The sequence below is a fragment of the Tachysurus fulvidraco genome, chromosome 5 (assembly GCF_022655615.1).
Source record: "Tachysurus fulvidraco isolate hzauxx_2018 chromosome 5, HZAU_PFXX_2.0, whole genome shotgun sequence".
Classification (NCBI taxonomy): Eukaryota; Metazoa; Chordata; class Actinopteri; order Siluriformes; family Bagridae; genus Tachysurus; species Tachysurus fulvidraco.
Genome location: NC_062522.1, coordinates 10,983,277 through 10,995,877, shown reverse-complemented (window position 1 = coordinate 10,995,877; position 12,601 = coordinate 10,983,277). Strand labels below are relative to the sequence as shown.

Genomic DNA, 12,601 nt, shown 5'->3' with positions numbered 1-12,601 from the left:
TCACCAACAGAGGTGGGTAGTAACAAGTTACATTTACTTGAGTAAGTTTTTGAAAAAATTATACTTCTAGTAGTAGTTTTAAATCACTATACTTTTTACTTTTACTTGAGTAGATTTGTGAAGAAGACGTGACTGTGTTTCACCAATCAAACGCAGTCTCGTCACGTTACCATACTCAATCTCAGCGGCGGGACGGGTTAGTTAGCAACACAAACCGTCGGCAATGCAGACGGTGAAGTTTAATAGTGACATCACTGAGTGATCTTTTGGTGAAATAGTTTGTTTCTGCATGTTTTCACACACACGTTTTACGTTGACTGGTGTGCAGTTTTCTGTGTGTGTTTCCTTCTGTTGTTCTGTCACTGGAGACACACACAGTTTATGAGAATTTATGGGATGCCTTGTTCTAGTTCTGCCTGGTAAAAAAGTATAAAGGTTTGGAAATTTGTGTTACTTGTGCATATTTATTTTTTATTTATTATTATTTTATTTATTTTCTCTATTAAGTACTTGAATTTACCTGAATTGTTTTAATTTAAGCTATTTTGTAATTAATTTATTTTATTTTATTGATTGGATGTCATAATTTGTCTAAAGATTATTTTGTATTTTTGTCTGCCTGATTGTTGTCTTGTGTTAAAAAATAAATCAGACGTTACTCAACAGTTACTCAGTACTTGAGTAGTACTACCTTTTTTTTTTACCAAGTACCTTTTTACTCTTATTCAAGTAATTATTTGGATGTCTACTTTTTACTTTTGCTTGAGTCATATTATTCTGAAGTAACAGTACTTTTACTCGAGTACAATTTTTGGCCACTCTACCCACCTCTGATCACCAAGCAGCTCTATAGTATCAGACAACTCTATAGTAACAGACAGCTCTGAATCACAAGGCAGCTCTGTAGTATCAGACAACTCTATAGTATCAGACAGCTCTGAATCACAAGGCAGCCATATAGTATCAGAAAGCTCTATAGTATCAGACAGCTCTGTATCACCAGGCAGCTTTATAGTATCAGACAGCTCTGTATCTCAAGGCAGATCTGTAGTATAGATTCTAAGATATCAGATAGCTCTGAGATATCAGACAAGTCTAAGACAGATATCAGACAGCTCTATATATTTAGACAGTTTTGCAGTATCAAACAGCTATCTACAATTAGACAGCTTTAAAATATCAGATAGCTCAGAGATATCAGACAGCTATCTACAATTAGACAGCTCTAAAATATCAGATAGCTCTGAGATATCACAGTTCTAAGATATCAGACAGTTATATTTATTTAGACTGTTCTTCAGTGTCAGACAGCTATCTACAATTAGACAGCTCTGACATATCAAACAACTCTGCCATATCAGACAGCTCTATACAATTAAAAATCCCTGACAGACATATAACAGACAGCTCTTTAGTAACAAAGAGCTTTTTAGTAACGTACATCTCTTAGGTATCTGACAGCTCTATAGTAACAGATCAGTCTGTAGAACCAGGCAGCTTTGTTGTACCAAATAGCTTTGCAGTATCAGACAGCATTTTAGTTTCAGATGGATCTGAATTATCAGATAGATCTACAGTAATATATAACTCTGTAGAATCATACAATTCTATAGTATCAGACAGTTTTGAAGTATCAGACAGCTCTGCATTGTCAAATAGCACTATAGTACCAAATAGCTTTGTGAAATCAGACAGCTCTGTAGTATCAAACACATTAGTAGTAGACTTTAACACACTGTGGTCTTTGAGCTATCCGGTAACCATGACACAATGCATTTGGTAAGATGATCCCAAGTGGTGGTGTAACAGCTGTCTTATTACAGTCAGTGTTTGGTATCTGTTAGATCTGTGAAGGACATGTCTGTACAACAGAAATTAGCAAACTATACACTCAGGAATAGCCACCAGTGTCTGCGGTATTTCATATTTCGTATGTACATTTGTTTATTAGAAGAAGGATGAGTTTAATGTGGCTATGAAATCTAATGGATGTGATAATCGTACCCACTGACTTTCACTATTTATGTGTGTGTGTGTGTGTGTGTGTGTGTGTGTGTGTGTGTGTGTGTGTGTGTGTGTGTGTGTGTGTGTGTGTGTGTGTGTGTGTGTGTGTGTATGTGTGTGCTCACGCGTGTGTGTGAATAAGCCACATAGGATTAAGTTTAATTCCAATTTCTGTTTGTAAGAAGTTACCCCCTTTAGATCTTTCCCAATTTGAAATACCCTGCAGTGACCACAAGCTAATAAAGGAACATTTAGCTGTGCCCTTTATTATACAACCTCCTGCCCAGTGAAATGCCCTCAGCATGAACAGTCCTCTGGAGGCACATGAAATTACAAACCCTATTGCAGATCTCGCCTGCCACAGCAGGTCTAATCAGTGTAAAGGGCAAAGCTTGTGCAAATAAGTGTACATGAGCATACACACATATACACACATACTATTTTTCATTAACATGAACAGCCTAACTCATACACATGTATAGGTTCATAAATTTATCCCTGAAATGTCAAAAAAGAATGCAGACATATCGTGTGAGCTGGCAACATCAACAGGAAATGAAGGAAAAGCAAGAAGTTATACACGCTGTTTTTGAGAAGTATCAAGTGTATTACATGTGAAAGGAACAATAGAGGTTTAGAGGTGAAAAAAAAAACAAGGGAAATGTTAACTTGAACTAATATAATTTAGTTTTGCATGGATTATTGGACTATTTTTGTTGAACCTGATATAAAGCATACATACATATATATCCTGCATATATATAGATATTCACTGCAAAACGATAAAAAGTTCCTCTGACTCATCACCTTTATCAATTGATAACATTTCACATCTAGGATGAAATTCGAAAATCATGTAAATCACATGCTATGGCATGTGTAATGAAAGTGGTTCATTACGTTTCCAGATGCTTGAACAATCAATCCCAATGCACCTTGTAGCTGTTCTCTGGGCTTGTGGTGATCCAAAACCATATTAAATTTATGGTGGGTTTTTCCCTTTAATTTGTCACCCATTTGTGCATGCATGCATATACAAATACAGAAAACCTGCCCATACATGGAAAATTCAGTTTGATTGTAGTTTCTGCTATGAAAATGCTGCTGGACATTCGCCACTCTCCCAGCAGCAGTGTAACACTCACCAGACCCAGGAATGGCGGCGGTATGAAAACGTGCTCACGTTCAACGAAGCCCTTTTGTCCTCCAGCAAAGCCAGAGCCATCACGTTAAGCTCCTAAGTGCGTGCAGCGATCATCACGCATGAAACTTCTAAAAGCTCAAACATATCCTACTCTCTCTTGCATGTCGCTGAAAGGCTGAACTGGCTCCGGTTACAGCGTCGTGCGTCTTTCTCTTGATGGGGTTGTGTATCATCGGGCTGCTCTCCCACCTGGTACGAACTGTATGCCAGCATAGAGTCATAGATGCTCAGAGTCACTGTTAAAAACCTGCACTGTAGTCATTACGATACTCCACAACAATAAGGAAGTCTAGTAGTAAGTAAATAAACTCCAAGCGGGGCATTGTGAACAGGCCACATAATACATGGGATCAAATAAACAAAAGACAACAGAACAGGGGATTCAGGGCTTTAGGTTATGCAGCATTGTGGATTTAGTGCTGTTTACAAGGTCACATCTGTATTCTCACTTCCTTCAGAAGTAAAACTCCATACAGGAATTTGTCCAGTAGTCCTCAATTTTTTTTATTTGTATTACCTAACCCTCTGAATGTGTTGACTTGCATAAGTATCCACCCCCTTGAATCATGATTGATACATATTGGCCTTTATCATACTGTTTGTTTATGTAACAAACTTTGGGGTCTTTATGTACAGGTGCATTTTTATATAAAGACCATGATATACTTTAATTACCCACAGATCACAGTAGTTATGGGACTTCTGATAAATAGTGTTTGCACTTCACCTCAATAGTGGTTTCACACCTTTAGAAGTGAATACAGATACAATTAAACATATTGTATATTTTATTTATCAATATTTGTGTGCAACACAGATTGTGCTATTCTGTTTTTTATTACAATATTACAGTAGTACAGTTATAATATATGACATATAATCTTAATTAAGAGCTTTTCAGTTCCAAGTTGTAACACTACTACCAAATGGAAAAGTTTAAAGGGTGTGAATACTTACGTATGCAAGCCAATATATTATGACATCTAGTCAAAATATTCAGTAAACACTTAAAGTAAAGGTGCCAAAAGTTCAACCTTGAGATATAAATAGAACAGAACAAACGATTTGACAATCTGTGCTTTAAGACAGGAAACATTTTCTAGGTCGATGTTCTGTTTCACACAACTTCACCGGCAGTGTGACAGACACGGTTCTGGATCAGATCATGTACAATGATACAAAAAGAAAGTCTTTTTTTTTCCCCTCAATGCCATACACAGGCTCTTCTTTATTAGAGCAGAACCATAGCACTGTCCTCAGTGCACTATTTCTTTTGGTTAGCTTCATGTTTAATTCATTGTGTGCTGCAAGCCAACGTGATTGGATTTTCGTAATCATATGAGCCTTTACAGGGCAACAAACTGACTCGGTGATGACGCAGGCATAGTCGTGCTCAAGCAACCCGTGGTCTCTTAGAAAGCTGACCATCCGACTTCAAGTAACCTACACTAGCACACAGAACACAGGTAACTAACTACACAGAACTGAGTTAAACAGTCCTGTAATCATTTATAGCAGATTTAAATCGTTCTGAAACCTTTCATTCTTAAAGGCAGCTTTTGATTCTTTTATGAATCCCACAGCTTTTCTCTAAGCTGGATTAAAATCTGCGTCTACAGACTTTTCAATGCAAAGTGCGCATGTTTGCATACATCTTTAAATACACATATACAAAACAGCTTGAAAATGACCTGCGAGGAATGAGTTGGCTTAAAAATGGCATTATGAAAGGGTTTATTTAGTCATTCACTATCAAAATATTAACTGTACATTTTTTAATTCAATAATGTCACAACAGTTGGCAGTAAAATACCGGATTGTTTTAGGAACCTATGCAATATAACCATTAGTCAAGTCAAGTCAAGAAGCTTTTATTGTCATTTCAAACATATATAGCTGTTGCAATACATAGTGAAATGAGACAACGTTTCTCCAGGACCATGAAGCTACATAAAACAAAGACAGAACTATAAGGACTTAACTATAAGGACTATAAGTTAGTCTGAGATACATACAGTAAAGTGCATCTGTGCAACCTGGTGCAAACAGTGCAGGACAAAAGACAAAAAGACAGGAGAAGGAGAAAAGACAATGCAAAGAAAACATACAAGACAATACACAAAAGCAGTAGCGACCGGTGAACATACTGTACTGTATGTTCTATAGTATTGTAATGTATTGTGCAAAACAGCACTGAAATGTGTAACACAGTATGTGCAAAGATCAAAAACTGTGTGTAAAAACAGCATGTAAAGAGTCTGATATGGTGGTACTGTAGACATGGATGTATATCAGAAGAGTGTGTACAACATTTACTGCAAAATATGATAAAAAGCCATGACCAAATCCGACCAAAACTGACATTTAGACCCTGAAGATGAAATCAGAATTTTCTTTACACTAGAAGCTGCTACTCTACCATCTACCTTTAACTTTTCACATACTGTACCTCGTCAAACAGCATCAAAAAAATCTAAAGAGGTATCAGTATTCTATTTTTAATCCTACAAGGATTGATCACAAAAAAAAAATTCAGGTTTGTTATATAACAAACTCTAGAGCCTTCAAAACACAAACACATACAAACATGACTATCAAGATCAGTGTTGAGATAAACTTCTGACTTATAAACCCAGTTCCAGGACTTACTGTACCAATGCAAAGTTCCGTGCTTAAACTGAAAACTGAACTGAAAATGTTGACTACTGGCTTTTGGTTAGATGAGGTTGCTTTAAAATACAAACACATTCGCTGTTAAACACAAACCTCATAATTAACCTCATTGACATGTTAATTATTGTAGCATGGCTTATCTTGCTGTGACTCATGAGAGCAGGACAGACTTCTAATGCCGAAAGCTCACATTGGCTCCGAGGGAGATCATTCCTTTACAGTATTAAACAAAGCAGCTGATTTTAGCTATAGAACAGATTCTATTCAAAGTCCTATCATAGCACTTGTTTATACTGTAGAGACGATTGCATGGCATATATGTTAACTTAGGACAAAATGGAGTTTTATCATTTATTAATTCCAGGTTTTTAAAGTTTATAAATGAATTTTCAAACTAAACAAATACTTTCTTTCATCCTGTGCGGCAGCAGGAGCACCTGCTGTCACCTCATTTCCATCACTCGTGCACTGAATCATCGCTTTGGGAGCCGCTTGCATATGATTACATGCATGCAAATGCAGTCATACACACAAATACGCACATGCACACGCATTCACAACCGACCTGTCATGCATCTCCTAGTAATCTAATCCTTTTAATGTCCTGCCTGTTTCCATGGCAACCAAGTTTGCACCCCTGGATTCTTGGTGTTAGATGGAGAATAAAATTCTCTGGAGCCTTGTGCTTAACGTATAAGGATGTGTGTATTTGCGATTGTGTTTGTGTGAAACCTCTTGAGAAAGACCACATTTTTACATCCTTGACTTTAACACATGCTATGATGACAACAAAGCTTACATATTAGATAATTGTACAAGAGGGATTATATATTTACATTTGTATGCACCACAATGCTGGCACAAGGGCAGCTGTGTGCGTGTGTGTGTGTGTGTGTGTGTGTGTGTGTGTGTGTGTGTGTGTGTGTGTGTGTGTGTGTGTGTGTGTGTGTGTGTGTGAAAACAGACAGACAAAGACAGATGGGGTTCCTGTGTATCAGTCGCAGTAATTGGCTATTGGTCAACGGGGCAGCCGGACATTGTCTCTCTCTCTCACACACACACACACACACACACACACACACACACACACACACACACACACACACACACACACACACACACACACACACATGCACACACACACATACAAACACCAACACAGGTGGGAAAGTGAAATTATGGCCAAATGAGTACAGGTAATATGCATAAAAGAGCACAAGAAATAAAAAAATACAAATATTGATTTAACCAAAACAAAAAAAAAACATTGTGCATTCCAAACAGTGAGGATGTAAGCTGAGCATGTTTATTCACAAGGCTGTGCAATAAAGAGCCTATTGCAATGCAATGAGCATATGACGCAAGCAAAATAACAAAGAACTCCTTAGCTAGCATAACTGTAGGGTATCAGATGACTGATACACATCTCTCTTTCTCTTTCTCTCTCTGATCCTTGCCTCACATGGCACTTCTCTTTCGTGCTGTAGATTTGGAATATAACTGGATTTTTATTCTTCAGCAAGAATATGTAGCATAATTCTAAACTTATGGTGTGGGGGGTACACTGTAGAAACTCCAAGAGAAATATTTACTGTAGAAACTCCAAGAGAAATATCACCTGCATGTTTATAGTAGCTATAGAGGCTATATTCTACAGTCTATGCTAGTAATATACAATGCATTACAATGCATGTGAAAAAAATAATGAAAAATATGGAATTTATACTAAGCCATTGCTTTTTGTATGTTTTCATAAATTGTGAACTGAACTTAACTGAAACAAATAACTACATTGGGTCTTATACTGTGTAGAATCAGCTCTAGAATTTTTGTTATATATATATATATATATATATATATATATATATATATATATATATATATATATATATATATAAACAAACCAACATGACTGAACACAATGCAAACTGACACATGTGACCCTGCCCTCTGTCCTCTATGACATCATTGGTGACGCGAGTCTTTTATCTGGGGGGCGTTTGTGTGAGGGTTCGGTTTACCTGCAGCATTGTCACTGAGAGCCTACGTTTACCTTCTTTAGTGTGGATCTCACCTCTAGGAGCTTGGCTTTCTCAAATATCAAAACAAATCTGCATAGCACCTAAGATCACAATGCTGACAACACATAAAATTCGATGATCTGCCAAATTGAAAGCCTGAAATATTAGACTTTAAAAAGACTTTAGCAAAAAAAATATTTTTTTATCTTGATCTGTAAAGAATCTGAATCAGTAAATCCTGTCCTGTGTAGTCACTTTTACTATTGTATAGAACTGTGATGATTTCCCCCTCTCAAAACCCTCCAGTGAACCTGATACAACCTGAAACTGTTGCATTGGCTCTGGCGTGTCTGACTGGCCCCCACTAAACTATTAAACATTAATGCCACTCTGATCAAGCCGAACTTAGCCCTAAAACATTTACCAAACCTTTCACATATAGTACATACAGTATCTGACCAGCATTCACTAAAATATTTGTTTGCTAATCTGTTAAATCTATCTATCTATCTATCTATCTATCTATCTATCTATCTATCTATCTATCTATCTATCTATCTATATATATATATATATATACACACACACACACACACACACACACACACACACACACACACACACACACACACACAGATACAGGACTCCTTCTAAGCATAAGCACAGAACTGCCAGAGAGCCCAAACCCTGCCAGAACTCGCTGTATTAATCACTAGTAAGATGTTTAACAGTTGTGTGTGTGTGTGCATAGTGAGGTTAGAGTAAACTGTTATTGGGAACTGTTACTGCAAAGCACCTGGAAGTTGTCAACAGCAAGAACTGGTGTTTAATTGGTTTAGACATTGTTTAGGGTCACAATAAATATTTGAACATTTAATACAGAAGACAGGGCACCGGGACAGCGAAGAAACTTAACTTCATATTTGAGATGAATACAAAAAGAAAGGCAAAACTTGCAAAATAATCATTTAAAAATTCTGTATTTTATTACTCAGCCATAGAAATCCATCATTCAGTATGTTGATTTTACAGTGAGATACTCATGCTAATGATAATTACATTAGGCATCATTTTAGTCTGGATTTTAGTGGACCAAGTGCACTTCATGAGAGCTTTACACGTATAAGCATTTTGGATGAACATGAAGTATTTTAAAAGCCTCCCCTAACTTAAAAAAGGAAACAGTCCACTTTGATGGCGCAGAGAGCCTGTCATCATGAAATCGAGGCTGGGTGTTTAGAGACATTCACATGTCAGCACCATTAGATCTTCAAACTGAGGGAAAAATCTCACTTGAATTTACAGCTGACCCATTTGGAGCTGATGCAATCACACCAACTGCCGGGCTGCTGAAAAGTCAATTGGGCCCTGGAGCTTCTTAGGTGATAAAAAGAGCTGGTAATTTCTGGAAGGCACCAGAAGTGTCCATTAATTGAAAGCTCATCACTTCATTCCAGAGGGAGGGAAGGAGAAATAGATAGCATTGCCATAAGTAACAGGGCTTTAGCAATAGCTACTTTGAGTTCTTTGTTGTTTTATGGCTTAGCTGGTAAAGGAGCTATGTAAGATACCAGTTCAGTCAGCTTATATTTTTCTAACATAGGAGCTTTCGCTTAAGTTAAAATCCACAAGGAGAAATGAGAAAGGATGATATCTCGGTGAAACCAGACAAACCTGATAACTGTGATTTTGAATGATGAATTTAAATAAGTGAATTTAAATTTTGGGCTTTTATATTTTCTCTTAACTGGATGTATTTTAGTCAAATCACTTTAAAACTCGAGTCCTAAGTCAGGAGGTTTCAAACTGAAGTCAAGTCCAAGTCAGAATTTCTCAAATCCAAGCTGATCAAGTCAAAGATCAAGTCAGGAGTTCTCAAATCCAAATCAAAGCCCAGGATGAGTTTTTTTCCCCATATAATTTGAGTCAGGGGCTCTCAACGGCCAAATCAGCAGTCCTTTAGTTACGTCTTGTCAGCAGGTCAGCAGCACAGGTAGTGTTATAAGATTCTTCTTCTTCTTTTGGCTTTTCCCTTCAGGGGTCGCCACAGCGAATCATTGCTCTCCACCTATCCCTATCTTCTCTCCACCTATCCCTAACACTTGCACACACTAGCTTCATATCCTCATTAATTACACCCATATACCTCCTCCCCCTTTCAATCACACACATATACTCAGTCTTACTATAACTGACTTTAGGTAGTGTTATAAGATACAGTAGGGGTTCTAATGTCCAAGTCAAGTGTCAATTTAGGCATTCTCATATCCAGGTCCAGGATAAATCTAAATCATGTCATTGTCACTTTCAATTAAACTGGTTCCAAAAGCCAATAGTCCTCGACTGTCAGATTGCAGATCACCAATTCTAAAGGCTATGTTCAAATCAGGTTACGTCACCCTCGCATACAAGACAAATCCAAAGTTCAATTTCAAGTCTACTCTTATGTCATAGAGATGTGAAGGCTAACAACTTATTAATTAAGTCCAGATTGCATGTTCACATGCTGTAACTCAGACTTGCCTGCTACAGTACATCATTGGTACAGTGACACCTTTTTGGTCTCCAAAGACTATCACTTTGAATATCTTCACTTTGAAATGCACACTATTATTATTTCTCATAGATTTACCCCAATCAATTTTGTTACATTTTCATCTCACTTCATACATAGGTGGTCAACAGACCTGTTTGTTGCATGTGTTGTTTTTCTCACTACCAAATGCTCCCTCTTTCCCTCTCACTCTGTCTCTCTGAGCAGGAACACTGAGAACGTGATGGGACAGATGGCAGCAATTGGCAAAGCTGAGGCCATGTGTGGCGTGGGCATAACCGCATTCCTCCAAGGCCCCGGGACACTAGGGGCAAGGTGGTTTGGAACGGCATGCCCCATATATCAGCATGGGGCAAAACATGGCTGCAACCTGCACTAGCCTCTTTCAAGGGGTGAGACAAAGTACTGCAGTACCATCTGCTATGAGGCAGGTGTTTTAAAGCCCTCACTGACATCTTGTTACACCCGTAAACGATCATGGCCGTAACAGATTACGCAAGAGTTCCTCAAATTTAAAGTGCAGCTTTGTGCTATAAATCAAAATAAATCCAGTCACCAATAATTACAGTCTGTTCCAATTCTGAAGATGCCTCAGCTATCTATTGCCGGGAATACGAGAGAGCAGAACTAGCTGTGCTCTCTGAGTCGGAGGGCCATCATTAATCTCTCAGTGACACTAAACAATTTGAATCATCTATGAGCTTATGTATACAGAAGAGAGCAGATAGCTCTCTCATCTGAGTGTTTATTCAGTTGATGTTCTGGCTGGTTTTAGTTGTCGTGAAGGAAACCTGGGCCTCCATCTATACCTTTTGGTAGATTATTTGTGCAACACAGAGCTAGTTAGTGGGTGACCAAACTGGCAGAAAATAAGGCAAATTCTTCCTCGTTCTCTAATACATTACTTATAGAATCTACAGCATGGTCTTAATATTGAGTACATATCATCCTTAGTATTTCTTTTTTTTTTTAATATTCAGCAACGTGTCATTTTATTTTATATGAACCCCACCCCTGTCACACCACTGCCCTGACGCACTGGTCGAGCCTGTCGCCATGGTAATGGGTTACGTGTGTGTGCTCTCTCTCGCGCGCGCGCGCGCGTGTGTGTGTGTGTGTGTGTGTGTGTGTGTGTGTGTGTGTGTCTGTGTGTGTGAGAAGAATAAATCTCAGAGTTTCAGTGCCATATCGACAGATGTTAGACGATGTTTGTGCAACCCTATGGATGAATCTGCTATTAGCCAGAATGTCTCTCCTGACAGATTAAACGAACCTGTAATTATTGTATAGTGTTCTGGCCAATAAGGCTTATTGTCATTTGTAATTAAAAATTTGTAATGTTATTTATTAGCTCTGACTTTCTTGCTACACAACAGACAAATGCTGCTGAGTTGTGTGCCTTTTTATCTCCTTTTTTTTTTCTCAACTAGTAAAAATGCAGTCGTTAAAAGCCGTAAAATCTCCTGATGTTAGTCGGGTTTAAAGGTAATTATATCTTGCATATGGTGAGATAGGACAGTGGATAAGTGCAGACACGTTTCTCCTTCATGGTTGGGTGCCTGCTCTCACTGATGCAGCAGTCTGTAGGCTTGTATAATTGAATCTGGCAGACCAATTAAAACAGAACTAAAGTGATGATTTATTATCTCTAACACAGTCTGGGGCCGTGCAGCTTACACAGGTCTCACTGGTGTTAGATATTTAGACCCTTCTTACACATTCTTTTTGTCAGGTTGAAACAAGCTTTATTGCTGTTATGAATACAAATCGACAATTTTTAAGGTCTGAGATAAATTCAGTCTCTCTTAGGGGCTTTTTACACCTGGTCACTTCATGTGTTTTCTGTGATCCGATAGCTATCCGATCGTAAAAAGACCAGGTCCAAATGCCCTCCGAAACGGTTTCGAGACAGATATAAATCCGATCGCTCAAACCACGTCAGGAGGTGGTCTGGGACACATTTCAGATGAAACTGGACAGGTGTAAATGCATGTGGTTGTTCAAGCCACATACGTCAGACCTTTACTCCTCCCAAACGGAAGTACGTCACTCGCAGGTGACTCGCGAGTCGTGCATCGCACCAGAAACAAATATGTTTTCCCACCAGTGCTGGCTCCGATCTGTCACCCAGATGTCCGGCGAAAA

The 12,601-nt window shown here is 38.2% G+C and overlaps 1 protein-coding gene across 3 annotated transcripts in view; it reads right to left on the bottom strand.

Moving 5' to 3' along the window:
- pde4ba (phosphodiesterase 4B, cAMP-specific a) overlaps positions 1 to 12,601 on the bottom strand; it is a 144,861-nt gene that overhangs the window by 65,677 nt on the left and 66,583 nt on the right. Inside the window, exon 1 of one of the 3 annotated variants that reach the window (XM_047813143.1) lies at positions 3,150 to 3,244. The exons of the other annotated variants lie outside the window; for them this stretch is intronic. Within the exon in view, the coding sequence (XP_047669099.1) occupies positions 3,150 to 3,229 (80 nt within the window). The 5' untranslated portion in view covers positions 3,230 to 3,244. Of the gene's footprint in view, positions 1 to 3,149; positions 3,245 to 12,601 lie in introns of those variants that run through there. 3 annotated transcript variants of the gene reach the window in all.